The following is a 15,147-nucleotide window of genomic DNA, read 5'->3' on the forward strand; positions in this document are numbered from 1 at the left end:
AAGAACCCATCAGGTTTAATATAGAGACCATGAATTTGAGATGGAGAGAAGGAGGGGATATGAAAGGGTCTGGAGGAAGAAGACATGGTAAGAGTTGGAGAGCGGAAAGGGAAGGAAGAAATGATGTAAATATATTTAAAGAATTTTTGAAAAAAAATTGAAGAGAAAAACCATACAGTTCAGTATCACTCAAAGAAAAAAAATCTTTTCATCACAAAAAGTCACACATTTAAGACTGTATATAATTTCTGCCCTGGTCAATACCTTTATCTTGAATTGTTGTTTTCTAGTACTTTTTTTTTTTTTTTTTGGTTTTTGGTTTTTGGTTTTTCAAGACAGGGTTTCTCTGTGTAGCTAGCTCTGGCTGTCCTGGAACTCACTCTGTAGACCAGGCTGGCCTCGAACTCAGAAATCTGCCTGCCTCTGCCTCCCAAGTGCTGGGATTAAAGGCGTGCGCCACCACTGCCCGGCTCTAGTATATTTTTTAAAGTTTAGACTGTCATGGTTATATCAGAAAAAAAGTCTCTAGCTGAGCCTGAAATAGAACCCAGACCTAGTCTAATCGTTAAAAGTCATCGAGGCAGGTACTGTACATAGCAAGCTTTGGGTGTGTGTAAAATCTGCTTCTATACAGGGTTCATAGCCTAAATTAGAGTCTTTTGAAAAATTGCTATCTTATTTCTATTACACACACACCACAAACTTATGTGATTTTTAGGTATAAGAGTATAAGGAATATGTTGAGTTTCACAAGAAACCCTCCCTGTCTTAAAATTAACTGAAGCCAAGAACCTGTCATCCTGGGCTCCTTCAGCTGCGCGTTGGCGCCATCTACTGTCGAAGCCCCATCCAATCGGAGGCCCCGAGTTGAGCCGTGTCCAATCAGACACACAGACGAAGGGCGGAGGGCGGGCTTTGGCTGTCACCCGTCCTTTGTCTGGGAGCCGCCATCTTGGGCTCGGTGTTCCTGCCCTGGAGGCTCCTGCTCCGCTTTGGTGGCGCGGTGACGCTGTGGGTGCTGGACGATGGTGGGAGGACACCAGCGTCCCCCAGAAGTGGACTTGGTGAGTGTGCGTGTGGCGTCCGGAGGTGATGGCACGCGAGCGGGAAGCGCTGTGGCGGAACCGGGGTCTGCGGTGAGGCCTCGCGGGCGCTCCCGCTGGATCCCCTGGGCTGCTCGAGCCCGGGCGTCCTGTCCCTCTGGACGCGGCGACTTCAGCGGGCTCTGCGCTGCTCCGGGAAGGCTGCTTGGTTCCTGCAGGTTGTGTGAGGTTGGGTTCTTTCTGTTCCGTCCGTGAGGCTTTCCCACGAGTCTGAGAATGGCCCACCGGATGCTTAGTTCCTCCTCTCTTCCTGTGAGCCTGCTGGTTTCTCTAATTTTTATAGACGTTTGGGTATCGGATCTCAAATCCAGGATCCTGAATGCCAGCCCCTCCACTCCTCATTCTTTGTAAGCGCCCCCCTTCCTTCTCTGCCGTTTTCTCAAACACCAGCTTCCAGCTTCCATTATGTTAGCTGTTCCTCATTGTACATTTCAAATATGCAGTATTGTATAAGGTAGTTTTCAAAAAAATTTTTTTTCCAGAGTACTAAAGAAAAGTACTTTCTCATTTACTTAAATTTTTTTTTTTCTGTTTGTGAACACATCGCAAACATATCACAAAAACAGAAAGGACAACAGAGGTCCTTTGACACCTGAACATTGTGCAAAAAGTCATTGAGTTTTATATGAATGCTCTGAATGTTTTTCAGCGTGCATATTACCATATATCAACAAAATGTAATACTTGTTAACCATTTGCATACATAAGTATCTGAGAATAACAGTTTAGTTTTGTTTTAATGTTGGTTATGTTTACACATGTCCTCATAAGTTCAATTGTATTTTAAGTTATTTGTGTGCTTACCCTTGGGGCATCCTTAAGAACTGTCATTTTTTGTTTGAATTAAGTGAGTAGCGCGACTTTAGCGTTCGGATGTTTCTTTGTTTTAATGTTGGCTATGTTTATACATGTCCTCATAAGTTCAATTGTATTTTACGTTATAGTAATGCTCACTGAACCTAGGAGAAAACTAAAGTGTTCAGTACCTTATGCACGGTAGGACACATCGATAATTCAGTTCAATCAAGAACAAACTAATTGCCAAGTCGAGCAAATGATATTATTTAGAAAATATAGGTAAGATTGAAACACCACAACTTAGCAGTAGATTATTTTATTTATACTTGGAGCAGAGGCAGAAACCTCATCTACAAGTAGAGGAGGGTAAATGATAGCGAGATTTGACGTGTCAGCCACTTGCCAGTATTTCTCTGTCCATGACAGGACAGTCCCACCGAAAGGAGCTGTTTCCTGAATGCTGGATCTGGAGTATTGCTTGTGAGGCTGTGAATGCAAATGTGTATCGGTCTGGTGCCTGTACTGCAAAGGTCCTTGAGTGCATTCACTTTCTTTCAGATCCCTGCTATCTGAGTGGAGGAGGCCATTGGAGGAGGAGAGTCAAGATGCTCCAGTTGACAGTCAGGTGACCGTCTGAAGCTCATCTGCCTCTTCAACATCAGGTAAGTGTACATACCAAAGAGAGCCCATCTGATCCTAGCCTAAATTACTGACCAGCCCAATCATGCTGTATTTAAAAAAATTTGAAGGGTCTTGTTATCTAGTGTAGATAATTATCATCCCCTATGATAGACAGGATTCCAAAATTTAATGACACTTTGCTAATATTGGCAAAACAGTAGGTACATTATAGGTCATGATTTCCTCTAAGTGAAAGATGAGTCACATAGAAAAACTGTAGACATGAATACATAGGATTGGTGTTCAGCTCACAGCACCTGTTAGGCTGGCTTCATTCATTTGCGGGTTGGTGACTCTGCTGTTACTTAGGGCCCCAAAGGCATCCCCTCCTGTACAATTGAAGGCACTGGGTTGAGGAGTCGGGCAGATGAACATAGGGGGCAGGTTTTCCCGGTTTTGCTAGGGCCTTTTACTCTGAAGCTCGCCATCTTGGGATGCGTCCCTAGGCTCAGTCTCCTCTACTCTGGAGGTCTAGGTGGCTGTGCTGTAGACTCTGTTGCCCTGTGACGTGCTGGTGCGGGGAGTTCCATAGGGAGGACGCTCGATGTCCTGGAAGCCAGAAATGGTGAGTGTGTGGGTCAGTGTTTTGAACCAGGGACTATAATTGGTGGGAATCATTTGTGGCTCTGGAGTCTACAGGCCAGAACCCTGTACTGGGTCACTGGGCCCCAGGTCCCCTCTTGCTGTGGGGTGGGTGATGGGCTGGTAATTGGGACCCAGGTGGCCTGTCTCATTCCTGCAAGGTGACTTCAGCTCCTCTTGGAGCTCTTCGAGCCTTTAGTTCCTTACCGACTGTAGGGCTGCAGGCTGGGCCATCAATGGGCACAGGGTACGTTGTATTCTGTTCCCAAATGATTTTTTAAAAAGTTTTTACAGAATCATGAGTTTAACATTTAACACAAATGATACAACTTTAAAAAATACTTCACGATTTCATACATATGCATAGCATACTTAGATCAATGCCCTATAGCCTGTTTTCATCTTCCCTTCTCACTGAATATTCCTTCCCAAGAAGCCCTTCTCTTTCTTGTCTGTTTTTTTTTTTGTTCTTAAATTATTTTTTAATGGCCCACTGCTGTCATGAGTGTGGCAGGGGGATTATTGACTGCAAGGTGGCAACATCACTGAGGAATATTCAGCATTTACATAGTGTCCATATTCCTTAAGGAGTGGTGGGGCCTTGTCTCTCCATGGTGGACTGCACTGGGCCCTTCCTGTGTAGGTAGCCACTGCCAGTCTGTTTCCCCAGGCTCCTTGGCCTGCCTGTAGTTAGCCTTTGGTCTTTGGCCCCTTTCTACTCTGTGTTGCTTGAGCTGAGGCCACTGGCTATCTTCTCACTGCCTTGTCTATCTCACTGCATTTTCAGCTTAAAGCCTCCTCTTTCCCCAGCATTCTGCCCCTCTGTTCAGAATAAAGTCTGCCTTTTGTTACACCAATCTTCTTGTTCTTGGAGTCACCTGTAGACAGCTTCTGTTCCTCTATCTGACACAAGAAGTTCCCATTTTCAATCAGTCGTCATCTTCTTTCTTACTTGATATCTTTTTCATTGTAGGATTTAAAAAAAAAATGTGTCAAACTCGGAACTTCACACATCTTAGCTCACTGCTGTGGAAATGACCTACATTCCTAGTCCTCAGAACTGTTTTTTCCTTTCTTTTTTCTGCCTGAACTAGAGGTGGCAACTTTTAATTTATTTTAAAGCAGAAAAGATGGAAACATACTTAGATTTTCGTACTGCGTGTCCTCAGATGTCTGCTGGTTCCTTGCTCCTCTTTCCTCACTGTAAGCTGGCTGGTTACACTGTCTGTTCATAGCTAAATGCAGTGGCCAGCATCTGAGATACACTGATGTCATTTATGTTAAGTCCCTATGGTGAGTACAGGACATGTCATGTAACACTTATGCTCTTATCCTAAATAGTATAAATAAAACGTAGCTGAAGTTACACTGCTTAGTATGTATTAATTGCCATTATTTTTTTTTTTTTTTTTTTTTTTTTGGTTTTTTGAGACAGGGTTTCTCTGTGTAGTCCTGGCTGTCCTGGAACTCACTCTGTAGACCAGGCTGGCCTCGAACTCAGAAATCCACCTGCCTCTGCCTCCCAAGTGCTGGGATTAAAGGCATGTACCACCACTGCCTGGCTTAAATGCCGTTCTTATTTGTAGTATTTGTTGACTTTTAATTAGCATTTAAGACAATGTATAACAGCATCCTTACACTACTTACTATTTCTTATGATTTTTGTTATGGTGCTAATTTTCCAATGAGCTTTTTTTAATCTGTCATCAAGAGCATAGAGCATTTATTTCTCTGACTAAGAGTACCAGAGGAAAAATATTGTTTTTTCTCTGTGTAGTACATTCTCAAACCTCCTGACAAAGGGAAGATGTGAATGTGTGGATGACACTCCTGACTTCTGCTTAGAAGACTGTACATCACTTGCATTCCCAGGGCAGAGGGAGCCCAGATAGCAAAGGGAGGCTCCTGTGAATGAGGCTTCTTCAGTATTTGACTCTGATAAAGCCATGGCAAATCAGAGCTATGATAGTTGAGGTGTTGAACTTTTCCCCATAGCTTCTCTATTGAAGCCTATATCTAAATCCACATGCCAACTGTAGGTGAAGATAGGCCTTACAGGAAGTAATTAGCAGTAAATGAAGAAATATATGTGGGATGTTAACACTATATAGTTGAACTTCCTCATCCAAAAGATGAGGAAAAGCTGGGTGCTAGCACAGTGTAAGAGCATTTATCTACCATGCCCAAATCGACAATTTGAGCCTCAGAATTGAAAACATGAAAACAAGAGGAAGGGAGAATTAACTTGTTCTTCCATGGAAAGATACTCTGATTAGGATGTCACCTAGATGTCAAGAAGGGAGACTGTCAGGAACTGAACCACCTTCAACCTTGACTATTTATGAACTGTGACAAAATTTTGCTTTCACCCATTCTGTTTAAGTTTTTATTGCAACCCATGGTAACTAATACTGGGGGAAGCATTGGATTTGGAAGAGTAGGAATAAAACCTGTACTACTCTGTTGCTATGTGTGTGTTCATTTTTTAAGACGTAATTTATTTTTTGAAGCATGTATGTAGAGATCAGAGGACCACCTTTGAGAGTTGGTTCTCCTTCCACTGTATAGGACCTAGGGATTGAACTCAGATCGTCAGACTTCCTGATAGTCATCTTTACCCTCTGATGTATCTTGCCACTGTGTAAGTTTTTTTTTTCATAACAACATTGAAATCAACTGTTTGACATCTAGGAAGAAAATTTACTGGCCTAAGAAAAGTTATTGATTCTATGTTGTAGACTTTATCCATTTATTTGCTGTATATTTGTTATGTAAATTTTATGTTCATTAATGTAATTTTTGTTACTCTTTTGATAACCTTAATTTGTTTTATTCTCTGATAAGTTGGTATATTTTTGTTGCTACAGTAGGTACCTTTAATTTGGTATTTTGTTATTGTCTGGACATATTCTTATGTGTGAACATTTTCTGTGATGGCAATTGCTCAACTGAAGTTGCCTCTTCTCAGTTATGTCAAGTTGACAAGTAAGAGTAGCCATCACAGGAAATCTATTAGGCCAGCTGACTAAGCTAGAGGAAGAGAGCCAGTAAGTAGCATTTCTCTCTTGTCTCTGCTTCAGTTCTGCCTCAGTTCCTGCCTACTGGTTCCTATTTGAGTTCTTGACTTAGTACCCCTTGATGATGGGCAGTAACCTGAAAGGTGTAATAAATTTTTTTCTCTTAAGATTGGTTTTGATCAGAAGCAAATTAAAAATTTGCTGTGTTATTATTTATTTGCATTGCTGGATGTTGAAACCAGGGCTTCATGCGCTAGGAAATCTGTCACTGAACTACAGCCCCAGTCTTTTTGTCACCTGTATTGTGTGTTTATTCAATCCTCCTATTGGGAATAATGTCCAGGGAATTCTCTTTGGATTGTAGGTATATGTTGTGAAGATGATAGTCTTTCTTGTTTCTGTTTCATTGGATTTGCAAATTTTCATTATAGAGTGCTAAATACTTCTGCGATTGAGCATATTAACTCTGCAGTTTTGTGAATATTTCTTAGGAAGGCGTCAAATTCTATTCACCCAGACAACACACCAGTGAATAGGTGAAAGAAACTAATTCTACTCCAGTCTTGTTCAGTGAACTTCAGTTAGGATTACTTAGAGTGTTTAGTAACTCGCAAGCAGTTATACCACTGAAGGGAATGTCTCTCTAGTTGTACATCTTTGAGAAGGATTAGAGCCCCTCTTCTTATAACTATCAACTGTCTATAAATCAGAGTTAATGATGTAGATGGTCAAGTGTTACCTTGGTTCATGTTAATTTACGTATCACATAGCACCCGTGTCTCCTTTTAGACTCTTTGATTAAGGAAATAGGTAATAGTTACTTTTATGTGGACCCTAGCAGTAGCAGTTATTTTTGTTTAGTGAGAAAATACAGAATTGGCTATAACTACAATTATTTTTTAAAGCAGGTTTAATTTTTAAAAATTTTATGTATATGAGTGTGTGAATATTTTGCTCACATTTATGTAACATGACTGTGCCTGGTGCCCTTGAACACAATTAGATCCTCTGAATAGGAGTTCTAGATGCTTGTGAACTACCATCTGGGTGCAGGGAATCAAATTTGGGTTCCTTGGAAGAACTGATGAGCCATCTCTCCAGCCTTGGACAATTACTTATGTATATAATCGACTATTAACAAGTCCTTGAAATTAAACTGTTAGAATTACTTAAATACAAAATCATTGGATAGTAAATGATTTGACCATTTACTGGAATTATTACTCATTACACGAGCATACTCAGACACAGTATTCTGTGTAGTTCTGTTAGCCTATCTTATGTCCTTTGTGCTGTTGTAATTGGACTTCTGTTGCTTCATTTTCATGAGAACACATCCATGAAAACATTTGATATTTCTTTCTTGTATAAGTAGCAGATGCTTTCTGTTTTCTACATCATTGTCTTGTTGTACATAGAACATTGCTTTTTTTTGTACACATCAACAATGTGTTTGTTCTTGTGTCTTTGGACTATATCAGGTGCTTTCCTGAGGAGAATTTTATTCATTTATTCCTAGTAATAAGGGTTGTTCAGAAACTTGAAGAAAAACTGGATAATTACATTTTCTTTAATTATTAAATTCATGTGTAGGTAACATAACACTTTCTTCCACGATACAGAGTTTAAAGCAAGTTTTGTTATATAAGACAGGTATCCACATAGGATGAGCTCTCGGCTGAGGAGAAATGTGTCATTACAGGGGTTGGTGTCGTTTGAGGATATAGCTGTGGAATTCACCTGGCAGGAATGGCAGGACCTGAATGAAGGTCAGAGAACTCTCTACAGGGATGTGATGCTGGAGAACTACAGCAACTTGCTGTTCTTGGGTAAGTGGAGAATGGAGTATAAACTGTCTATCAACTAATTGGCCTCATCATGGGATGTCTCCTCAAATGAAGATTCTTTCTTCTCTCTGCCTGGCTTTGAAGTATAATATTTTCCATTTATAGGGCACTGCAAGACCAAACCTGAGCTGATCTTCAATTTGGAGCAGAGACTTGGGTCATGGATTGTAGAAGGTTCACACCAGAGCATACCAGGTACATCAGTGCACAGTAGTTAGGGATTAGGATGATGAGTACTAATAGATACAGTAACAACATTTAGCCCCATGTCTCAGTCCTAAAAATGGCTAATCTCATTAAGACGTTTGTCTAATACACTCTCTGATTGGTCAGGGTTTACTGCTGTGAACAGGCACCATGACCAAGGCAACTCTTATTAGGACAACCTTTAATTGGGGCCGGCTTACAGGTTCAGAGGTTCAGTCCATTATCATCAAGGTGGGAACATGGCAGCTTCCAGGCAGGCATGGTGCAGGAGGAGCTGAGAGTTCTACATCTTCACCTGAAGGCTGCTAATGGAAGACTGACTTCAGGCAGCTAGGGTGAAGGTCTTAAGCCCAAGCCCACAGTGACACACCTACTCCAACAAGGTCATACCTCCTAATAGTGCCACTTTCTTGGCCAAGCATATGCAAACCATCACACTCTCCACAGAAGACTTTTTGTCATTATTATTGAAATATGTTATTTTTTTGATTTACTATAAATTCATTCCCTATATGAATCTTAGAGAAAGAACATATATTGTTTTATTTTAGGAAAAGTCTAATAAACTGAGTTGTATGGAAGTAGGTAGGCATTTATATTATTTATGTAATTAAATTGAGATGAGTATTTTCCAAGTTTGCTACATAATATGCAAGTGGCTGTCTACCAAAGTCTTAGTCATGGGTATTAATAACAGATTTATTAATGAATAACTTATGGCTAGTATTAAATTATAGGTATTGTTGCAGTTATAGGTGAAATTTGTGAGAGTAGCGTTAGAGTGTTCTAGAGTAAAGCAGTAGATTAAGAATGTTTTATGGTTCTCTGAATAAAAAGAGAGATGATAACAAAGGACAAACTATCCCAAGTCTTTAGGGCAAGTAAAAAGAAATCAAAACTATAATGCGTGTGCATACACACACATAGAGAACTATAATGTACATGCACGCACACATGCATGCACGGAATAGATAGCCTGTAATTATCTTCCTTTGTGGAGAAAACCCAAAGCCATAAGCCCAAAGCTAAGTCTGGAGAATGTAGGCAGCCCTAGGGACAAGGGGATAGAGAAGAGACCCACAGTTGTCAGAAGGGCTAAATCCAGTTGAGTGTTCCTTGTCTGAAAGTGACTTCTTCATAACAGGCTAGCATTGGAGGAGAAACCAGTTAGGTTACTCCCAGAATACAACTTGAGAGAGGTACTTGAGGTAGTACTCATTCAGTTTTTGAGACTAAGCGATACTGTGGACATGAAATCAAGAAATAATCACAAATCACAGAGGGTATAGACATGCTATCACCATTACAAATTTAACAAACTAGAAGACCTTTTAAGATAAAAGATTTGATATGTATCTTCCAATAAGAATCCTAAGTTTAAGTGTTCTTAAAGCAGATGGCCAGATGGAATAAAGACTTGCTGTGTGTAGCATCTCCTCTCACTGGACAAAGTACATATATGTTTAAAATATGAATAATATTTTTTGAAACAAGCATTGTAAAGGTACTCATCAGTAAGCCAACTTCATACCAAATTAATTTGGATGGGATAAAGAAATTTACTGAATATTCATAAAGGAACCAATCCATTAAAGTATAGTTATTCCAAATGCTTATTATGCACTGAATATTGGTGTTTTGATTTCCATTAAAAAAAAAAAAAGGAAGACAAGTTCTGAATAGAGCAGTAGCATTCTTGGAGTGAATAATGTATCAGAAAAAAATACAACAAAGGAATCTGACCAAGGCAACATCCACTTTTATGAGTGAAATATGAGTAGCTAAACTAGTCTATCATCAACAGCCAACTCAGTAACAAGATTTAATGGGGCAACTTTATAGTTAAACAATGAGACCGAAGAGACATCTATAGTATATACTGTACCAGTGATTGTGAAATACACATCTAAGTTTTCTCTAAAACAAATCAAAATTGAGGTTGTAAAGCTAGCTCTAATAAATAAAAAAACATTGAAAATAATTTCTTTAACCTTTTAAAATCAAAACCAAAAATGCTAAAACCCAATAGCCAGAGAAATGAAAAAAACAGATAATGTGTTTGAATAGTTTTGAGTGATCAGTGGCTTGTAAAAATATAGGTGAGTTAAATTTCCAGAATGAAGTAAACTCAGAAAAGTAGAAGGGGAGTGTGTGGAAGGAGGAAGAGAACCTGCAGGTGTGGGCAGAGAAAGGTAGATATGCGCATTATCAGTGTACATTGTGTACACATACAAAAACAAGATAGTATTCAATTGTGTACATGCATAAAATCACAGTACATATTAGTTTGTACCATTAATATATGTTAAACTTAGAAGTCACATATGACATTGAGTTACGTAAAGGAAAATTCATACCATTTTGGTAAGCAGTTTAAGAACTTAATTTTTTCATTTTTGGTAAAATGATTTAAAAGCAAATAGATGGGTAAAGCATAAAGATTAAATTAAGAATTTGTGTGTGATGTGTGTGTTATCCCAGGATAGTCCAGTTTGTGCATATTAATATGTCTGTCATTTTAGATTTCCAGAAAATGAATACCCCGAACAAGACCAGTCCAGAAACCAAAGCAAGACATGTGTGGCAAGTTGCCCTCAACAGTGATACATCAAAGGAGTTGGCTGGAATAGGGAATACTTGCAATGTTAGCACAAACCACATTTCAAATAAGACTGTAAAGAATGAGAACTCACTAGGAATGAGTCCTAGAAAGTTCATTCTGTGGAAGGATGTGTATCTCTATAGTGATGTTGATGAGATAGAAGTTGGAGAAGAACCTGATGATCTTAATGGAACTGTAAAATCTGTCAATCGTCCAGAGCATGTTAGTCTATATAAGTTTCAAAGTTCACAAAGTTACTTTCAGAGTCTTATACCAGGGAAATCCTTCAACACAAAAGCAGTATTACTTACTCATAAGTTCAATGAATATGCAAAATCCTTAGGTGATACAGCATTTATTGGCAAAGAGATGGCTCAGATAAGGGTGAAATCTTTTGAATGTAATGAATCAGAGATAAAGTGTAACAAGCCTGACCGTAATGAAAATGAACCAATGCATGTGGGAGAGAAACATTACAAATGTAGTGACTTTGAGAACCCTTTTATTATTGAGTCATACCTTCCAAAACATAAAGGACAACATGAAAAGCTCTTTGTCCAGAAGGAATATGAGTTTTCTCAACAGTCAGAAGTGAGTCTTCATCAGAAAATCCGCAGAGGGAAAAAGACATATGAATGTAAAATATGTGGCAAGTGCTTTTATTGGAAAACAAGCTTCAATAGACATCAGAGCACTCACACTGGTGAGAAGCCCTATGAATGTACGGAATGTAGTAAAGCTTTCTGCCAAAAGTCACACCTCACTCAGCATCAGAGAGTTCATACAGGTGAGAGGCCATATATATGTTTTGAATGCAGGAAAGCTTTCTATCGTAAGTCAGAGCTTACTGACCATCAGAGAATTCATACAGGTGAGAAGCCATATGAGTGTAAGGAATGTGGGAAAGCTTTTTGCCAAAAGCCCCAACTTACTCTACATCAGAGAATTCATACAGGTGAGAAGCCCTATGAGTGTGCAGAATGTGGGAAAGCCTTCTCCACCAAGTCCTATTTAACTGTACATCAGAGAACTCACACAGGTGAGAAACCTTATGAATGTACGGTATGTAGGAAGTCATTTATCTGTAAGTCAAGTTTCAGTCATCATTGGAGAACTCATACAGGTGAAAAACCCTACGAATGTAAGCAGTGTATGAAGACCTTCTACCGTAAGTCAGGCCTGACTCGACACCAGAGAACTCACACAGGTGACAAACGCTATGAATGTCAGTTGTGTCAGAAAGCTTTTTACTGCACTTCACATCTCATTGTACATCAGCGAACGCACACAGGAGAGAAGCCTTATGAGTGTAAGGAATGCAGGAAAGCTTTCTATGATAAGTCAAACCTTAAACGGCATCAGAAGATTCATACTATGAAGAAAGCCTCTGAATGCAAACAATCTAACAAATTTTTTCTAAGTAGTACTTCTCAACATCAGACAATGTATTATGAATATGAAGAATGCAAGAAAGCTTTCCACCAGAAAACCAACTTTACTTAAACATCCAACACTCTTACAGGTAAGGGAACCCTGTGATTAGAAAACATTTATCCAAAAGTCAGATCTTATGTACATTGGGGCACTTAAACAAGGGATTAAACCAAATAATGAATAAACAGTGAAGGAAAACTTTGATTCTTGTTTGTTTATCAAAGAACTCACAACTGACTGTGGCAAATAATTTAGCCAGCTATATTAACCCAATATAAGATAGATGTTTATGATGGAGGATCACATAGAGGAAGACACCATGACTTAGGAGAAAATAGGGCAAAGTTTTCTACTTGAGGCTCTCTTTGACATACTACCAGAACCTAGTGTGAAACCAGTGAAAGTGAGGAATGCCCCAAACTCTGAGTAGAATTTGGAAGTCATTGCTGGGTGTTGGGACATGTGTGTAATCTCAATACTTGGCAGTTTGAAGAAAGAAGATGAGTTGTGGTCTAACCTTGGCTACAAAGCAATTTCAAACCCAGCCTGGGTTACATGAGGACTTTAAAAAAAATGACAATTCAAAATATAAGAATCTGAGAGTCTAAACTTCACAAATGGTATAAAGGGGACAAAGGACAATACAATTTGGGGTAAATTGCTATACCTCACTTCCATTTGAATCAAAGATGCTATAGGAGCTCTATTTGAGTTTTGTAGAAACTTGTGGAACTTTGTGGCAATTACATGACACTGAGCATCACTCATAAAAGTAATCCCACTTGAATTTAAGCAGTTAGGGCTGAGAATGTAGCTCAGTGACAGTGTTTGGCTGCTATTGGTGTTATCTGTCCTTCATATAAATTACATCTACGATCACCTTAAAGGCTGTATTACATTTATCTGTACATGTCCATAGCACAGCATACAGCATATCAAAGTCAGAGGACAAACCCCAGAGTCCGTTCTCTTCTACCTGGTGGGTTCTTAGTATCAAACTCAGGTTGTCAGGTTTGGCAGAAAACATCTTTACTCTCTGAGCCATCTCTCCCGCTCCTGTATTTTATACTCAACAACTGTTGTAAATTAAAGCGATACTGGAGGTATTTTCAGCCAGTCCAGAATGCTTTACTGGGAAGGACATTTCTTTTTATCACTTATAGTAGTCTCCCTAACTTCAGTTTGGAGATAAGGTCTTGGTACAAATGCCCTGAAGTCCCGCTTATCTTGCCTTAGGCTTGTGAGTGCTTAGATTAAATGTATGTGCTACTATGCCCAGCCATAAAATTTTAAGGAAGAAAAAAAATTTTCTGGAGTTATTGGATGGTGTGTTCATGTTCTAAATACCCCATCAATGTTACAAAAAAATTGAGCAAATGAAAAGATTTGATTTTACAGCTCAGTGAAAGGATGACAAATCTGTCTCAAATGGTAATGATGGTATTGTGAAATTTCAAAGATGCTGGATTAAATACCTATATCTTGTTCATCACAGACAAGCAGAAGGCAGGGAAGCTGAAGAAGATAATGAAAGGTGAAATAAAATACACTCTCATTTGGATTGTATTAAAATCCTAAAATGTAAAAACATTCTGATCATATTACTTGGGCGTTAATTGGAAATAATAAATGATTTAAAAATATTATTTCAAGTTGTATTCAGTTGTGTACAAACAAGCAGGATGGTCATTCCCAGTCAGCATAAACTGACCTCCAATCTGGGGCATTTGTGGTTGACATAAATGAAAGTTGATAGTTATAATGAAATCTAGTGGACAAGCTTGAACACAATTCATAATAGAACTATGTTCTGCATTTTATAGTTTTAGAAATCTGAATAAAGGCACTCATCTAGAGTACAGAAAATTTGTTACATATGTAAAAATACATTAAGAGACTAAAGAGGTAGGGTACATGCCTTTTTATGTATGCAGTATTCCTTGCAATTTCAGACTTACAGTATTAAATTACTGTGGTTGTATTATTTAACTTGGTATTGCTGTGGCCAACTATCTGATAGAACCTATTTAAGGGTGTAAATATTTATTTTGGGCCATAGTTTCAAATAGTCAATAGTTTACCCCTTTACTATGGGTAGGTCATGGTTAGCAAAAGGGTCAGGAAAACAATGTTAAAACAAATAGGAAACAGCAAAGAAGTGACTGAATACCAAGTTTACTCTTTAATGATATACTACAGCAACATATATTAAAAACAAATATGTCCCCCCTTCCCCCAAAAAAAGACAAGCAAAAGGTCTTCCTGGATTTTATATCACCTTCCAAAGTATTGGCACTGTCCAAGAACCAAGCATCCAAGCCTTTGGGTAACATTTCAGATTCAACTTGATATATACAGTTTTACATTAAACAACTAACCCATTAATATTTTGTTAAATATATCATGTTTATATAGAGTTGTATGGATATTTTTATATAAACTACTCAGACTGAAACTGACAAGTTATCCACTGCCCCAAAGTGGGTGATTGATAACGCATTTTTAAGGTTTAATCAACATAGAACTTGATATTCTAATATAAATTCATGTTGAAATGCAGAAGCTGGTATACAGTTGTTCATAGTTGACATCTGAATTAAAGCATTTTTTGGCAAACAATTTTTGTTTTAATTTTTTCCCCTTTTAGTTAAATTATGTGGGGTGGTTGGTTGTGAGAGGCAGCTGGGTATCTGGTCGAGCACACTTCGAACCCTGGAGACCCTGAAGGGACAGTTAGGAGTTTGGTGGTACTCCTGGGCCCCCTGGTTCCTTTCAAATAGCCACAGCCTTCTACAGCCCCTCCCAAAGAGGTTTGTGGCCATTAGTCACATAGCACAGGTAGAGAGTGTGACTACAGGCTGCAGAGCCTCAAGACA

At 38.9% G+C, this 15,147-nt stretch overlaps 1 protein-coding gene across 2 annotated transcripts; it reads left to right on the forward strand.

Annotated features, from left to right (window-relative positions):
* Positions 1 to 929: 929 nt before the first annotated feature.
* LOC114616469 (zinc finger protein 39-like) lies at positions 930 to 14,687 on the forward strand. Of its 2 annotated transcripts, XM_028761921.1 has the most exons (6): positions 930 to 1,064; positions 2,460 to 2,563; positions 3,052 to 3,147; positions 7,884 to 8,010; positions 8,134 to 8,223; positions 10,758 to 14,687. In XM_028761921.1, the coding sequence occupies exons 3-6, from the start codon at positions 3,127 to 3,129 to the stop codon at positions 12,338 to 12,340; spliced, it is 1,821 nt and encodes a 606-aa protein (XP_028617754.1). In that variant the 5' UTR covers positions 930 to 1,064; positions 2,460 to 2,563; positions 3,052 to 3,126; the 3' UTR covers positions 12,341 to 14,687. The 2 variants fall into 2 exon arrangements, with proteins under 2 accessions (XP_028617754.1, XP_028617755.1); XM_028761922.1 differs by lacking the exon at positions 3,052 to 3,147.
* The last annotated feature ends 460 nt before the right edge of the window (positions 14,688 to 15,147 follow it).

This window comes from Grammomys surdaster, unplaced genomic scaffold (genome assembly GCF_004785775.1).
Source record: "Grammomys surdaster isolate TR1022 unplaced genomic scaffold, NIH_TR_1.0 332255, whole genome shotgun sequence".
In the NCBI taxonomy this organism is placed as follows: Eukaryota; Metazoa; Chordata; class Mammalia; order Rodentia; family Muridae; genus Grammomys; species Grammomys surdaster.